Source organism: Monodelphis domestica, chromosome 4 (assembly GCF_027887165.1).
Source record: "Monodelphis domestica isolate mMonDom1 chromosome 4, mMonDom1.pri, whole genome shotgun sequence".
Taxonomy (NCBI): domain Eukaryota; kingdom Metazoa; phylum Chordata; class Mammalia; order Didelphimorphia; family Didelphidae; genus Monodelphis; species Monodelphis domestica.
This window is the reverse complement of record NC_077230.1, coordinates 404,677,122-404,695,025: the sequence shown is the minus strand read 5'-3', so window position 1 is coordinate 404,695,025 and position 17,904 is coordinate 404,677,122. Positions and strand designations below refer to the sequence as shown.

At 43.9% G+C, this 17,904-nt stretch overlaps 1 protein-coding gene across 18 annotated transcripts in view; it reads left to right on the top strand.

Annotated features, from left to right (window-relative positions):
* The first annotated feature begins 15,918 nt into the window (after nucleotides 1-15,918).
* The window catches only part of CAMTA1 (calmodulin binding transcription activator 1), a 1,356,239-nt gene continuing 1,354,253 nt past the window's right edge, over nucleotides 15,919-17,904 (top strand). For 4 of the 18 annotated variants that reach the window (XM_056795873.1, XM_056795870.1, XM_056795867.1 and 1 more), the window contains exon 1: nucleotides 15,994-16,102. In XM_056795873.1, the coding sequence (XP_056651851.1) occupies nucleotides 16,058-16,102 (45 nt within the window). In that variant the 5' untranslated portion in view covers nucleotides 15,994-16,057. Of the gene's footprint in view, nucleotides 16,103-16,129; nucleotides 16,943-17,904 lie in introns of those variants that run through there. The other 14 variants (XM_056795869.1, XM_056795868.1, XM_056795866.1 and 11 more) reach the window with 7 other exon arrangements.

Sequence of the window (17,904 nt, the reverse complement as noted above, 5' to 3'; positions counted from 1 at the left end):
CAGGATCACACAGATGGAAAGTGTCTGAGGACAGATTCGACCCTAAGACGTCCCGTCTCTAGGCCTGACTCTCAATCCACTGAGCCACCCAGATGCTCCTGAGTCTCTCTTTTTAGCAATGACCTCCTTGGGGTATATGTCTAGCAAAAGAATCTCTAGACATTTCAGTCACTTAGTTTATACAATTCCAAATTGCTTTCCAGAAAGGTTGTACAGATTCACAGCTTCACCAACAATGTATAAGGGGATCTACATTTCCAAAACCCCACCAACATGAAATATTGTCATCTTTTTAAAAAAATTGTTGCCAATTTGCTAAGTGTCAGGTGAATTCTCAGCATTGTTTTGATTTGCATTTTTGTTATTATTACTTCTTTGGAGCATTCTTTCATGTAGTTGTTCAGAGTTTGCCATTCTTCTTTTGAGAATTGTTTTTTTCATTTCCTTGGATTACTTCTTTATTGGAGAATGACCAAGTCATTTCTGAGTTTCCTCATCTGGAAAATGAAAGGGTTGAATTCGTGGTCTCTGAGGTCCCTTTTAGCTCTAGATCTGTTATTTACAAAATGGAAATTTGTAGTATCTTCCTCATAAAGTTATGGTGGGGATCAAATGAGATAGTCTGTAAAGTGCTTTACAAAACAAAAAATGCTATGTAAATGTCAGTCATTATTAGTCAGCAAAGAGGCAAGGCAGGCTTGAATTGAATTGAATGCAGAATCTAATGGCCATGAGAGGTAGAAACAAGTGATTGAAGGGCTCAGAGAAAGATTCAGGAAGCAGATAGCATCTTTGCTCAGCTCTGTTTGGGGAGGGATTGAACAGGTTGAGAAGGAAGAGGAGGCATTCTAGGCTGAAGGAAAAAAGTCTTTTCGAAGGCACATTTTATCCAGTTTGGTTATAGTTTAGGATATGTAGAATGGATTACCTGAAGGTCAAAACAGAGAGGTAAGTTGGGATGAAATCATCGAGTCTAGAACCCCACGTTACAGAATCTAGACTGCATTCAGCAGACAACCGTTGAGAGTTTTTGAGCTGCATCCCATGGGTGGAACTGTGGGTTAGAAGACTGACTTGATTGCATGGTGGTGGGGTGCCTGGTCTTCGGGAGGAAGTAGGGATACTTAGAAAAGATGAGAGGAATGAGCTGGAGTTGTGGTTGAAGTGAAGGAAAAAGAGAGGATGGTTAGAAGAAACTGTGGAGGCAACATGGATAGGACTTGCAGAGAGTTCTGAAATGATGGCACTTTGGTGTGGTGGAGAGAATCCTAGAGTTATACTGGGGAAGAGCTGAGTTCAAATCTTGCCTCAGATGCTTAGCAGCTGTGTAGTTCTGGACAAACTTCTCTAAAGTGGTTGAATTAAAGTCTGGTGCATCCTTTCTCTCATCCTTCAAGGCAGGGAGTTTTAAAGCCTTTTTGTGTGTGTTATAGACCCCTTGGGTAGTTTGAAGAAACTCATGGATAATCTTTTTGGGCAGTTATGTGGTAGAGTGGATAGAGAGGAGTCAGGAAGACTATTTTCCTGAGTTCAAATCTGACTTCAGAAACTTACTAGCTTTATGGCCTTGGACAAGTCACTTAACCTTATTTGCCTCAGTTTCCTTATCTGTAAAAGAAGCTGGAGAAGAAACTGGCCAACCACTCTTATATCTTTGCCAAGAAAAACTCAAAAGGGGTCACAAAGAATCAGTCACAGATGAAAAATAACTTGGACTCCTTTGTAGACTAAAGTTTCTAAAAGCAGGGGCAGCTGGGTAGCTCAGTGGATTGAGAGCCAAGTCTAGAGATGGGAGATTCTGGGTTCAAATCTAGCCTCAGACACTTCCCAGCTGTGTGACCCTGGGCAAGTCACTTAACCCCCATTGCCTAGCCCTTACCACTCTTCTGCCTTAGAACCAATACACAGTATTGATTCCAAGACAGAAAGTAAGGGTTAAAAAAAAGTTTCTAAAAGCACAAGATAAGATACATAGGGTTATAAAAGAATCAATTCTATTGAAATATAATTATTAAAAATATATAAAAATTCACAGATACTCTGAAATCTAACTATGGTCCCCTTGGGAGTCCTGGATCCTAGGTTATCATTACTCTAAGTGAGATGAGAATTGGTAAACTAAGTCACCCTTAGCTTTCTTTTAAGGTCATCTCAAATACTATTTCCTAAGGAATCTTCTCATCTCAGTTCTTTGTATTTATTCCCTCCTCAAATGATTTTTCAATTTACTTATATGTCTGCGTTGTCTCTCCCCAGGGGAATACGGGATCATCGAGAGAAGGGTATCCAGCACAAAATAAATGATTGATGTGTGTTTATTTGAATTGAAACTTAATGTCAACCATTCTCCATTTGTAATCACATCTACAGGACATTATTCAGAAAAATAAAGCGAGCTGCATTCTGAAAACAGAGGGACAGTGAAGTCTAACTATATTCTACTATAATGGTTTGCCATGTATTCTTCACATACTGGATAAAATAGGTTTCACTCAGGTGGCAATGACTATCCTGGAAACTGGCATGACTACAACTGCATAAGAAACCTTCATAGGAGTTAGATTCTGGTATATTGTTTTAGCTGTGTATAGATAGGCCAGAGAGGGGCAGGCCTAAAGATGGGAGGTCCTGGGTTCAAATCTGGCCTCAGATACTTCCCGGCTGTGTGACCCTGGGCAAGTCACTTGACCCCCATTGCCTAGCCCTGACCACTCTTCTGCCTTGGAGCCAATACACAGTATTGACTCCAAGACGGAAAGTAAAGTTAAAAAAAAAAATAGATAGGCCAGAGACATGTATGCTCAGCCTTCAGTGTTTATCTAATGATTAACTTTATTATTATTTTTTAAACCCTTACCTTCTGTCTTTGAATCAATACTAAGTGTCATTTCCAAGGTAGGAAAGTGGTAAGGGCTAGGCGATTAGGGTTAAGTCATTTGCTCCGGGTCCCCCAGCGAGGAAGTGTCTGAGATCAAATTTGAACCCAGAACCTTCTATCTCCAGGCCTGGTGTCCATCCACTGATCCATCTAGCTGCCCCATGTCTTTCTTTGTAAAGCATTCAAGTTCTAAGGCCTTCTGGCATGATCATTACAAACTCACCCTAAAAAACTACCTTGGAAGCCTCCCTCCCTCTTTTTGGACTCCTGACCCTAGAGTCAGGAACGGGATGAGAATATGCTTCAAGGTTGAGCCTAAGCCCCCTGTAGTATGACATCCATGACCTCCTGGGGCCCTCAAAGCATCTCTGGGAAGTAGTCTCACAGTTATTATTATCCTTATTTTATAAATGAAGAGGCTGAGGCTCTGAGAATGAAAGGGATTTGCCCATGGACTGGTAGGAACTGGAAAGATGGAGATGTATGGGGAGGTCTTTCTGGGCATTTTAAATAGCAAAAGCCTTTTGAAAGGCATATCTAATCCAGTTTGGTTGGACTTGAAGGCTTGTATAAAGTATTTTTTGTTCAGTTGCTTCAGTCGTGTTTGACTCTTGGTGATCTGGATCCATCTGGGGTTTTCTTGGCAGAGATCCCGGGGTGGTTTGCCATTTTTTCCCCCTCCAGATCATTTTTTTTTTAAACCCTTACCTTCCGTCTTGGAGTCAATACTGTGTATTGGCTCCAAGGCAGAAGAGTGGTAAGGGCTAGGCAATGGGGGTCAAGTGACTTGCCCAGGGTCACACAGCTGGGAAGTGGCTGAGGCCAGATTTGAACCTAGGACCTCCCGTCTCTAGGGCTGGCTCTTAATCCACTGAGCTACCCAGCTGCCTCCCCCCCCCCCTCCAGATCATTTTAAAGATGAGGGAGCATATTGAGGCAAATAGGGATAAGCAACTCTCCCAGGGTTGCACAGCTAACAAGTTTCTGAAGCTGGATTTGAACTCAGGTCTTCCTGACTCCAGGCGTGGCACTCTATCTACTGCTACTTTTAGCTGCCCTGTATAAAGTATTAGATGGTAAAGAAAGAAAGGTAGGTCAAAATGAGTTACAAGTCCAAATCCAACCATAGATGTTTATCAACTATGAGACCCTGGAAGGTCACTTAACCTTTGTTTGCCTCAGTTTTCCCATCTGTACGATGGGGACAATAAGAGCACCTGCCTTCCAGTGTTTTTGTGAGGATCAAATGAGATAATAGTTGTAAAGTACTTTGCAAACCTTAAAGCACAAACAAATATTCTCTTCAAAAAAGAGGAAAAAAATTCATTCATGGAGTGCCACAGTCTCTGAAGACTTAAAGTTCCAGGTCACCCAAAAGGCCATATTTGGTGGGTAGGAATAGCATATTACCAAGGAAGAATTGGGCAGGAGTAATGGTATAAAGGATACCATCAGAGAGAAAGGGTTCAGGTTGGTTGTGCTGTCTGACTCCAGGCCTTTTCCGTCACATTTTTTTTTAGCCAAAATATGAGAGGCCATCGGTTTCCTTATCTGTAAAAGGAGAAGACCAATTGATGTAAATGGAAGTCATCATCATGTTGGATGGACCCAATGTAGAAGCTGTCCTAGAGGATGAAGACAAAAGTGAAAGAGGATGAGAAGACATGGATGAGTTACAATGTGTACCACCCATATGTAGATCCACATGAATTCAACCACAGATCTACCTAAAAATAAATAAAGTTGACCCTAAGTACCATAGATGTTATTTTTGTCCTGCTTTGTCCTTCTCATTTTGGGTAGTACCTAACTGAATCTGGACATTCAAGAAATACTAACTGAGGATAATTAGAATTCTCCTGCTATTAATATAAAGCTCCAGTCATAAATAACCATTATTTGGGGACACCAAAGACTTTGGGCAGCTCTCCTCTGGACTGACGATACAAAGAGAATCCTGGCTTCCGTGGCATTCCGCTACAGAGAGGATCTCAGATTCTAGCGACATGAGTGATGATGGACAATTCGATGCCAATGTTAAAATCTCACGAGCTCTTGGCAGGAAAGACCAGGTGTAGAAACCGGATGGTCAACATCTAAGTAGGCTTCTTCCTTATGCCAATCAATAAAGCTTGTATCTCTGTCCTTCTATTATAGGCAAACTCTACCAGTTTCCTAGGCTCAACATTCTTCTTGGTTCCAGAAAAAGTTCTGATCCTTGGCTCTGCCTTATCCATTTCACAAAAGGAAAAAACCAAACAAAAACAACCCATAAAAAACTTAGAGATATCTTCTGGACTTTTGGAAACGAAGCCTGAGATGGCCATTGTGAATGGCCACCATTAATGTGCCTTCTGTATTTCTGGATTCCCTGAAGAACTCCGACAATCATTGCAAACTCAGGAAGAGTATTCTTCTCTGTTCTCTTTCTCGGAGGAAGACATCCATCATGACTGTCCCGGCTTTGGTCTCTCGCTCAGGAACGACTTGGGTTGTCAATGAAAACAGGAAGCCAACAGGTATTTTTGAAGGAAGCTTCAACCTCAGGAGGCTCCAAAGGAAAATATCCCCTCTGAGCGTTTAGTCACACATATCAAAGGAAACAACAGTCTCAATCTTCATTTGCATTGTATAGACATTAGATGTGGTCCAGTTACACTGAGCTCCGCTTGAGAAGGCAGAAGTGCCAGTACTTTCGAGCCTTGACGGAGACAGAGAGAAAATGCAGCCAGGCAAATAATATATCACCCTGCCAAGGCATTTTCCATTTTTAAAAGGACAGGGCAATTTTACTTTATTTCTGGATACTCTTTGCAGCCAATATCCCTTGACATCTGTTCTTGAACGCTGGCTGGTTGGCTGGCCCAAGCATTGGGCCTTGGCCCGCTTTGCTCCTGTGAAGTAATCCAGTTTACAATGCCCGGCATGCTAAGCTGTGCACGGGAAAAGCAAATCCTGCCCTCCAGTCTTGAGGATCCAGAAGTGGGATTCTCTTTGGTGGAAGGGGAAACGTTTGGCCAATTAAGAATTTATGATGCCAGGCTCTGGAGGGAAGAGTGTGTGGGTTTTTAGGTTCAAATGATCAGCCATAAACCTTGTCCAGGAGGATAAAAACTCAAACACCAAAATAAGGGAAGAGTTTTAGCATCCTTAAAGCAAGAAAATTCAAATGGGAAGCCTGGAGGAGTTTGTTGAGGGCTCCCAAGGGAATTAAGGAGACTCCAGTGAAAAGTTGGTGAATGGTGGATTTCCTTGACATCGAGTGGAACTCATTGGGTCTAACCTTCTGATAGTTCAGCAATAATCAGTCCTCAAGGCACAAATGAACAAGCCTCCTAATTTCTAGAATGGAAACCCTGGAGATCTCCGGCTACTTAGAGAAATCCTCAAAACTGTTCTTGCTTAAGTTAGTTCCATGATTCTTTTCAAATGTGAAGTCTTCATAGTTACAGCTTGAACTGTGGATTATGTTGCTTCTCAGCTTCAGTTTTTTGCTCGCCTGAAAAATCTCAGGGTACTGAATGATTAATTTCAACCTGCCCTAGAAAACGTTAGTCAGCCAGCAAAAGGAAATAGTCCAGTAGTAAGGCAAAAGAGTAAATTGACTTTATCTGTGAGTGATTATGTTTGACAAGATGAGAAAGAAAGAATTCCACTGTCACTGAAGAAACTGCCCTTTGAGAAATCTTTGGGCTAGTCTGATTTCGGGTTCAACTTTTCAGAGAATGAACCTAAATGGCTGAAGAATCCCAGAAAGGGTAGGAACTCACTAAAGCTTTATTTTCAAGCATTTATTAAGTAGGAATAATAAAATGATAGCAATAATAAACAGGACTAATAAAACCATGGCAATAATTAAAAAAAATAAGGAATTTTAACCAGAACTACAGACTCTTTCATGGCCAGGACTCTAATAAATGAGGGAAATTCCTTTCAAAGACTCCATATTTGATGGTGCTATTCACGTCTAGAAATGGGTTCTCACTCTGAGTGTGGTCATGCACCCAATCACAGTCCCTGAGGGTGAAACATGGAGGCAGACGGGCTCCTCTCTAATAAGGAGGGAGAGCCAAGCTTCGCTCCCAAAGGAGAAAAAATGATTATTGTTAACATTATTCTTATGACTTAACATCTATACAGTGCCCACAATGTGCGTGGAAGAGAACATACAGAAGGCAAGGAAACAAAGAGCTTTGCTCCATTTTACAATCCAAATTTTGCTTAGAATTTGGATAAAGAAAAAGAAATTGCCCATCCTACTTTGTGAAAAGAGACAATGAAATGGGTCAGGAACTAGATTCCTCTTTTCCTTCCCTTACAGATGACAGAAGTCTAATTATCTTCAGCCTCCATCCTTCCCTCCTAATCCCAAGTTGTTGAAAAAACATAGCAGACAGCTTTTGCTGGTTTCAGGAATTTTGTTCATGAGTAATTTAGCTTGGGAATCTGGGAGAGGTGGGTTCAAGTCCTGCTTGACCCTGGGCAAGCAATTCAACATCTCATTGTCAAAGGGAACTAATACTTTCAATTATAAACAGGGGTGTGCTGGTAAAAATATTTAACATCTGGTCCCTCCCACCCCAAACCAAACAACTGTCTAGTGCCTAGCCCAGTGCCTGGCCCAGAGTAGGTCCTTAAATATTTATTGACTGACCGACAAGACACATTTTAAAGTTCAATCTGCGTTGTTAACGTTTTCTCCATTACTTTCTCAAGTCTAGACAATGAGCAGAATAATAAATCAAGCCCTGATTTGCAGTTTGCCAATGTCTGAGGTATAAATGTTAATACTGAAAATTTAACAATCTACTCTCAAAAGCCAGTTTGATCTGGCTCCAGGCTACCTTTAGTAACAGACAAGGGAACAAGCATTTATTACAGGTCTACTGAACACCTACTTTGGTCACTAGGTGGCACTATGGATAGACTACTTGGGCCCAAATTCAGCCTCAGATACTAAGACTTCTTCCTGAGTTCAAATCTGGCTGTGTGACCCTGGGTAAGTCACTTTACCCTGTTTGTCTCAGTTTTCTTATCTGTAAAATGAGCAGGAGAAGGAAAATGGCAAAAATACTCCAGTATCTTGGCCAAGAAAGCTCCAAATGGAGTCACTAAGAGTTGGACATAACTGCAAATGACTAAACCACAAAATATACTGGGTATTATGTTAAATGATTTATAAATGTTATCTCATTGATCCTCACAACAGCTCTGGGAGGTAGGTACTATTAAAATCCCTATTTTATAGTCGAGGAACCAAGGCTTAGGGACGTGGCGACTTACCCAGGGGCAGGCTTTGAACCTAGATGATCCTGACCTAGACCCTGCTCTCTTCATCAAACTGCCTCTATTTAGAGGAAGCACACCTTGAAAAAGAAAGGACTTAATTTTAAAAGGAAAGACAAGAAATAATTGGAAGAAGTTTATATGTGAAGCACCTGGCTAAGATTCTAAGAGAATCCCTATTATATATATATATATATTAAATCCTTCCCTTCCATCTTAGAATCAATACTGTGTTCCAGGGCAGAAGAGGGGTAAGAGCTAGGCAATGGGGGTTAAGTGATTTGTCCAGGGTCATACAGCTAGGCAGTGTTTGAGGCCAGATTTGAACCCAGGACTCTCATCTCTGGGCCTGGCTCAGAATCCACTGAGCCACCTAGCTGCCTCCCTCATTTAATTTTAAATGAAATCAAAACCTCTATAACTAGAAGCAAAGATGTTGGAGAAAACCTTTTGATCTCAGATAAAACTGACCTCCACTGAGCCACCTAACTGTCCCCATCCCTATTACATTTTAGGCAACTTCAATGCTACTTTGAAAGGCTTTAAAAAAAGATTTTAACTATGATTTAAACAACAACCTCTGTAGCTTCCATTATGGGGAGAGCATTAAGTTTGTTGACACAACTGAGAGGGAGGCAAAAGACATTGTCTTTAGGACTATTATATTAGAAGATCAGGCAAAATGAGTGCTGGGCAAACAGAGCTGTTGACTGACTTCATATCATCAACAGTTTCTTGGCTCAGAAAATTTAGGCTTCTGGGATGGGAGGAATTCTATTCCAAATGAGCTGAGCAAGGACATTAGACCCAAATATCTTCAGTTTGTATTTACCTTGACCTGATAGGTCTTTACAAAATTAAAGACTGTCTCTTGCCAAGAGTAGTTATTACATTATGCTCAGGTGAAGTGGTAAATGGAGGGAGGCAAGAAGAGAGTAGATTAGATAGTGAATTAAGGTTTATAAGAGGCAATGATAGGAATAACCAAGAATCCCTTGCTAATGTTAATAAAATAAACAGAAAGGTTCAGAGTGGTTTCTTTTAAGAAAACAGAAAATATTCTTCCTCTGCCTGCTCTAACTTTCAGTGTCATAAAACTGAGACATTGAGGCAAGTAGAGACCCAGAATGTGACCTTTAAAAATGAGTCTAGTCAACAAACATTTATTACATACTTCCTGTATGCCATTCATTAAGAATACAAATATAAACCATTCTCCAATTGATAAATGGGCAAGGGACATGAATAGGCAGTTTTCGGTTAAAGAAATCAAAACTATTAATAAGCACATGAAAAGGTGTTCTAAATCTCTTATAATCAGAGAAATGCAAATCAAAACAACTCTGAGGTATCACCTCACACCAAGCAGACTGGCTAGCATGACAGCAGAGGAAAGTAATGAATGCTGGAGGGGATGTGGCAAAGTAGGGACATTAATTCACTGCTGGTGGGGTTGTGAACTGATCCCACCATTCTGGAGAGCAATTTGGAACTATGACCAAAGGGCGATAAAAGACTGTCTGCCCTTTGATCCAGCCATAGCACTGCTGGGTCTGTACCCCAAAGAGATAATGGACACAAAGACTTGTACAAGAATATTCATAGCTGCGCTCTTTGTGGTGGCCAAAAATTGGAAAATGAGGGGATGCCCTTCAATTGGGGAATGGCTGAGCAAATTGTGGTGTATGTTGGTGATGGAATACTATTGTGCTCAAAGGAATAATAAAGTGGAGGAATTCCATGGAGACTGGAACAACCTCCAGGAAGTGATGCAGAGCGAGAGGAGCAGAACCAGGAAAACATTGTACACAGAGACTGATACACTGTGGTACAATCGAACGTAATGGACTTCTCCATTAGTGTCAATGCAATGTCCCTGAACAATCTGCAGGGATCTATGAGAAAAAACACTATCCACAAGCAGAGGACAAACTGTGGGAATAAAAACACCGAAGAAAGGCAACTGCTTGACAACAGAGGCTGAGCTATGATTGGGGATGTAGACTCTAAATGAACATCCTAGCACAAATACAAATGACATGGAAATCAGTTCAGATCAAGGACACATGTGATACCCAGTGGAATCATGCATTGGCTATGGGAGGGGTGACAGGAGGGGAGGGAGGAAAAGAAAATGATTTTTGTATCCAATGAATAATGTTTGAAATTGACCAAATAAAAATAATGTTTAAAAGTTAAAAAAAATGTCTTGAATTTTAGAATGAACTGTAGAAACATTATTTCCTAAATTTATTTTTGAAGGGAAATTTGCATAATAACTTCTTTCATTAATACCATTTGGGGTTATTAAATATGTACTCCATAATGCATATACATGATTTTCTACTGCTATTCCTAAATGCTGAACCATTAAATACTCCTTACATCCTAATTTACCTTCTTTTGTTTCAAACCATTGTACTGTTCTGTATATGTAAATATTTGCTTTTCATTTCAAAAATCTGGAAGTACAAGAGAATCTATTCTTTTGCTTTGATGAATCAATGATTGATTGTTCAACAGATTCAAAATTTGGTTCCATTAGCCTTGATGCATGACAATGACTTTCATTCTTACCACTATTTTCTTTGTTTCTACCTTAAAATTAAAAAAAAAAATACTTAACAGATCACTCTGCATTGGCATTTTAGGAACAAAACTTGAAAAATAATTTTGTGTTACCTTCATAAAATTCATGATATTATTTGAATGTCAAATTAAAATTTATGTTAACTTCTTAAAAAAAAAAAGAATACAAATATAAGCAGAGAGAAAGTTCCTGATCTCAAGGAGGTCACATTCTAAAGGGGGAAGGCAAAGCATAAAAGTGGGGGTGGGAAGTGAAGGTGCCTGGCTGGGACTTAACCAAGGAAAACTGGAGAGGAAAGAAGACATAGTTAGCCTGGACCTATTCTTTAAAATGAGGGTGCAGGAGGAAGGAATCAACAAAAGGGACAGGTCATTTTCAATGAGGAGGCCAACGGTGGCAGCTAGGTGGCACCATAAGTACATGTAGTGCTGGGCTTGGTGTCAGAAAGACTCATCTTTCTGAGTTCAAATCTGACCTCAGATTTTTCCTAGCTGTGTGACCCTGGGCAAGCTACTTTACTCCCATTTGCCTAGCTCTTACCACTCTTCTGCCTTGTAACTGATATTCAGTATTTGTTCTAAGAAAGAAGGTAAGGGCTTTTATAAAAATAAAAGAATAAAGTCTTATTTAGATGACTTATGACCTCAGAAAAGGTCTGGATTGCTGCAGGTTTTTCTAGGTCACTGAATCACAGAGTTGGAAGGTGTCTTCAAAGGTTACAAGTCCAATCTACACTTGAAAGGAATTCCTATGGAATACTTGGGAAATGATCTTCCAGACTCTGCTCGAAGACCTCCAATGGGGAGGGACCTATTACTTCTTGAGGCAACCCATTTCACTTTTGGATAGCTGGACCAGGATGTCAGTCCTAGTCTTTTTGCAACCTCTACCCATTGTATTCTGGGACTTAAATGACCAAGTTTAATCCCTTTGGAGTCTGGCAGCTCTTTAAATATATGAAGGTGAAGAAACTACTTTGCCTCCCCCTTCATCTCTTCTTCTCCAGGTTCAAAATTCCCAACATTTCCTCATATAACATGGATTCAAGGTCCTTCACTATCCTGGTTGCTCTTTGGAGACTATCATTCTCTTTCTGAAAAGCAATCTTAAATTGTAGCAGTCAGATGGGAAAGGATTCTAATAAAGGTTCAGCAACAGCTAGTCCCTGGCCCCTGAAGTCCAGAATCTCTACATTCAGAGAGGGTCATCACAACTGGCTATCAAATGAGGCCGTGGAAAGTGATTTGGACTTAGAGTCAAGTGGACCTGGGGTCAGGTACCGGCTCTGTTGTTTACTACCCATGTGACCTTGGATTAGACTCATTTATTCTCTCTGGCCTTGTTTCCTAATCTGCCCAAATCTCCAAGGTTATTTCCAGCTCCAAGTCTATGCTCCCAAGAGATGATTTAATTTTGACCATAGTAGATCACATAGATCACCTATTAAGCTTTAGAGGTGGTGTTAAATTAGGAAGAGAAACAAGACTGTACTTGGATTATATTTGTGATGGGCAGCTAGGGGGCGCCATACTGCACAGAGCGCTGGATGAGATGTCAGGACGATTTGAATGGAAATTCAGTTTCTGTCGCTAAGTAATTGTATGTTTCAGGGCAAGAGACTGAACCTCTCTGTTTCCTCATCTGTAAAGAGGCGATAATAACAGCACCGATCTTCCAGGGTTTGTTGTAAGGATCAAATGAGATAATATCTGTAAAGTACATTGCAAATCTTAAAACATATAAATGTTAGCCATTATCTTTTTTATTGGACAGCTACTGTGAGGGCAGGTCCTTTGCCTAGAACATAGTTGAGGATTGTTATCTTTTTTTTTACAATATAGCCCATTCTAAATCAGCAAAACAAATAAACAAATAAATTGATTAATAAAAACACTAACAGGATTTACTTTGTCCTCAGCCATGATGCCTTAGGTGACAGTATAGGAACAAGCAATCAGCTGCGAATACTTAGAAATCATCACAATCTTCTCTTTTGGGAATCCTAAAATGTTCGAAATCAGATCAGTTCCCATTTTGCTCTTCTTCCAACCCAGGTTAGACTGGTTTAGACAACTGGCAATTTATGACAATAAAGCCAATGATAATTTTATTATGATCATCATCAATAACGATGATGATGATGATGATGGCGATGATGATGATAATGTCCTGCAGAGATCCCTGGAAGAGAACTTAAAAATATCTTTAGAGGATAAGTGTAATGTTATTTTATTCAACCATTACTACTATTCGCTTCTATGGAATGGTTTCTGGATGATCTCTTTCATTCTTCAAAGAACAGTAAGGCTAAAAACAAGAGCTTTGTGGGTGGTAGTTTATGTAGTATTTTGGGGAGCATCTTTATTTCTGGAAAACTTGAGAAATTTCTACTTGTGGAGACTAGGAAGAAAAAAAAAGATGATCTGCTGTTAGAAAGGAGGCTGTTTTTATTGTTTCAAGTTAAACACACACTGACAGTATAGCCCTAGCACCAAAATGTCTAGAAGGGAACTTTTCTTTCACTGATTCAGCTAACTCCCACTAATGGCTGGGAGGGAACAAATATATACAGTATAAGTTGCTGCTCTCATTGTTACAAGAGAAGAAATACATCCACATAGTTGGGGATGGAAAACGGCTTCAATTCAATTTCCCCTCCTTTTCCAACTATCAGAGTCAGCAGCCTCATTTCTCTTTCCTCTATTAACTGCCCACCTGCATTATGTTTGAGTGGCTTTGAAGGTAGTAGGTGTTTTGATTTTAAGTGCCATATGTTGGCATCTCACCTTGCTGTTAAGATTCTCTACATTTGCTGTGTTTACTATTTTACTTGATACGGGAAGAATTTTCAGAGAGGGTTTGTGACTATTTTCATTTCCTTCTTGCTGGATGCACTTACCATCCTAAGCTTTATTTCTTAAGATTCTTCTGTGCAATTGAAGTTAATCTTTCTAGCTTGCTATTTCATTTTAAAAATGTTTTATTGATGCCTTTTGTCTCTACATTACAATCACTTTTGTAAAGAGAGCTCCCTTATTTCTCTGACTGAACCCTCTGTTGCAACAAAGAAAAACAAGTGGTGCTCCCAATATGGTTTGGCCACCCATTTTAAAGGAAAACACATTTGTAAAGGATCAAGTGGATACTTTGAAATTTGAAAATTTTGAAGTTTTTCCTTTTAAAAAGTAAATGCTGGAGGAGCAGCTAGCTAGCAGTGAGTAGACAACCAGACTCGGAGTTGGGAGGGTCTGGGGTTCAAATATGGCTACAGATATTTCCTAGTCATGTGACCAAGTGGCAAGTCACTTACCCCAGATTACCTAGCCCTTACTATTCTTTGATCCTATCTATTCTAAATGTTCACTTTTTGCTTGGCTCACTCTTAAAATCACATAAACCCTATTTAATTTTTCATATCTGATTTTATTCTCATGCTTCATCTTAAGTTAGGAGCTTATGAATCACTTGTTTGTTGGGTCACATGGAAAGCCTAAACAAAATGAAATTGGAGTATGCTAACTGCCTTGGAAAGGATTGGCAAACCTTTGGGGGGTGATGTGGAAAAGGGTATAGGATGCATACTGGAGGAAGGAGAGCTAGATGAGTGGTAGTAAGGATACCACAAATAGATGTAGGTCAGAGGGGATGATGTGGGACCACTGATAGGCCCACAATGTGGCAGGCTTTGGGCCACAGGTGATAGAAAGTGGTCCCAGGTGAGAAGGGAATAAGGATGCAAGGTAACTGTTAGCTAGAATGGGTGGGAACTGAAGGAACCCATGGTGAAAACAAGAAGTAGGGACTCAGGGGAGAGCAGAGAGAACAGGTAAGGCTGGTTGAAGTGGCAGCATTGGAAGATGGGGAAGCAGAGGAAGATGCAGAGAGTTTACGGGGACCAACAGAGAGATGGCTGGTTGATCACAGAGGGCACAGGGTGATCAGAAAAATAGGGGGAGTTGAGGATAGTGCAGAGGGCACAGGAGCCATCCTTAGCAAAGGTGCGGAACTGAAAATGCAAGAAAGCCATGTACTTTTAGAATAATAAGACTTTGAGCTGAAAGGGTTCTTCGAGGCTCAGTCCAAGCCATGAATTTTACAGGAGGGGAAACTGAAGCTCTGCCAAATGACATGGCTGGGGCCACATAACAGATTGCAAAGTGGAGCCCTGCAGTAAAGAAGACCCCAGTTTAAATTCAGCCTTAGACACGCCGGGCAAATTCCTTCATCACTACCCAACCTTCCTCATCTGTAAAATGGGTCAATAAAACTTGGGGATGGTTGTGAAGATGTAATGTGATCATTATTATTTTTTTTTTCTAGGCACTTTGCAAACCTTAATTAAAGCGCCACTAGCTAATTTAATCAATATTAGTTATGACCAGGCTGGCTACTGTTAGCCAGGGCCAGGGTCCTTCGGCGTGCCAGGTGGTGCCTGCCCTCGAGGTGCTTACATGCTAGCGGGCTGAGGGCGCCCAGAGATTAAGGAGGAGGTGATTGAGAAGAGCAGCGCGGTAGCGCCTCCTCGCGAGTCCACAGGCCTACGGGCCCACGACGTTCGCCGGGTGGGCGGGCTGAGGCCAGAGGCTCCGGCTGCGCCCGCGCCCTGAGCGGCCTGGCTCCGACACGCCGTGGGATCCCAAAGAACCCCGCCCCAGCGCGGCGCAGCACAACCGCCGCCGCCACCATCGGGACCCCCACGCACCCAGAGTGGTTTCCCCGGGAACGTCCTTCAGCCCCGGGAGCACGCGGGAAAAGCCCCGGCTAGCCAATGAACGAGCACCCTCCCCGTGACGGTCACGCTGAGGGGCGGGGTTTCCCTTCGCCGTTCCCGAGCTTCGGGAACCCCCTTTGATTGGCCTGGGTGGCTTGGGAAACACTGTAGCAACGCCCAATCCAAAGGCTACGTCCCGGCCTCGAGGAAATATTCCATGTCGGCGCCACATCTATTGGTCATCTGTCTTGAGCTCTGGCCATTGAGAAGCTTTGTTTAGGTCTGGAAGGCGGGCTTTCCTGGGAGTGGGTGGGGAGGGGGCGTCGAACCTCGACCAATCCCTCCACGCCGTCGTCTGAGAGCAGCCAATGGGCTGGGAGGATAGGCCGCTCCTCCCGGAGAGTAGTGAGGCCCCTGGTGCCGGGCGATTGGCGGCAGCTACGATGACTGGCGGGCCGGCGCGCCAACGGGAACGGTGCGTGGGCTGTGGGGCGGGGCCAGGCCGGGTGCGCGGCGGCGGCGGGGTGGCTGGGCCGGCGGCGGCGGTACGAGGCGCGCGCTCGGGGTCCCGGTCGCGAGGAGGAGGAGGAGGATGTGGCGCGCGGAGGGGAAATGGCTGCCGAAAACAAGCCGGAAGGTAAGAGCCGGAGCGTGAGGGGGGCCGGCGGAGGGAGCGGGAGGCGGCGCGTCGGGTGGCCGGCCCCCGGCACCGCCGGGCATCCCGGGCAGCGGCGGCTGGCTCGGGAGGCAGCGCGGGGGCGCGGCGGGCGGGCGCCCCCGGCCCGGGGGCGGGGGGGAGGCGGAGCGGGGCCGAGTCCTGAGGGGACCCCGGGGCCGGCAACACGAACCGCGACCGCGACAGCGACCGCGACACCCCCCCATCCCCTGCCGGGGGTGGCCGGGGGCCGGAGTCGGGGCCAGAGCCCGAACCGGAGTGGGGCGCGCGGGGCGGGGGCCGGCCCAGGGCCCCGGCGCCTGCCCGGGCATCCCCCTGGCCCGGGCCCCGGCTCCGGCCCTTGCCCCGGCCCAGCCCGTGGGTGGGGGCCCGCGGGCGGAAAGTTTATGTGCGCGAGGCCCCCCACCGCGCCCGCCCTGGGGCCCCCCAGCCACGGCCCCGGCAGGGCCCGGCGGGCTCCGCCTCCCGCCTCCCCGCCCCCGGGCAGCGGCCCCGGCCCCCCGGGCAGCAGGGTGGGGTTCCGGTTTCCATGGCGAGGGACGAGCCGGAGCCTCGCCCCCTCCTTCGCCTCCTCTCCCCGCCGTGACCCCGATCGCAAGCCTCTCCCCCCGCTGGGCCCCGGGCACAACTCTCGAGTGACCAGCCCTCCTTGCCAGGACAGGGGCAGTGGAGCGGGCCCCCGCCTCCCCCCGCGGACCCCAGGGGCCTGTGCTCCCCCCAAGTCCTTTCTCAGAGGGGAACCAGACACTTTCTTGGCTGGCCGTGTAGACGCTCCTGCCCTCCACCACCCCCTGGGTGAAGGTGAGCCCTTTGGCTGTCAACCCTTTGGGTTACCCGTGGTTTGGTTTTTTTTTTTTTAAATGACAGCAACTCAAAGTATTCCTTTGCTCCTTTTCTTCTGTGACTCACGCATCCTTTAATTTCTCCATGTCCCTTTTTCCCCGTCTCTCCTCGTGGGGTCCCTCCCCTGCCCACTCCCTTCAGGCTTGGCCAGTGCCCTCCTCCATTGTGCCTACTACTTGAGCAACAAGGGACCACATCATTACTTTTATGTCTGAAGCAAAAAGGGACATACGCTCTTCCTGTTTACCCTTGAATCCTAGCCAGGGGCAGCATTCACCAACTGACTCTGCTCTCCTTTGGCTACAGGGTCTCCTGCCTTCTGGGAAATAGGAAGCACCCTTGTGTGCCCCTCTGTTCTTGAACCCTGAAGCCCTGGTAGATTACATGACTAACTTTTTTTTGCTTTTGGGAAGAGGGTTTCTCTAGCCCTCTTATGGTGTCTGTTCCCTTATCAGCCATGTCTTGTGAACCCCACATTCCCCAGACTTTTTCTGACCCACATCAGTTGCCTTTATGTTGGCTTGGGTTAAAAGAGGCCTTACGTTAGGAAATAGAATATACATTTCTGAGTTACCTTTGGAGAAAGGGGTTTCCTATTTACTACTAGTTCTAGTCTTCATCTCTCCCCTTGGGCCTTGTGTTTCCACTTTTGATTCTGTAGCTGTCAGTCAGTGGGAAGACTGAATCGTTCTCATATCCTATATTTGGGATAAGGACAATACTGTGAACCTTTGCAGTCAAATTGGGCATGTAGGCCAGGAAAGTTTACATTTGTATGTATGTGCTATATACATAGATAAATGCAATTAGGTAATATAAGTTAGGTGTGAAGTGACACTATAGATGTGTGTAGAATCATAAATTTGGACATATGCTCATGTGTATGCATTGTATCTCATCAATAGTAGAAGAACCATCTA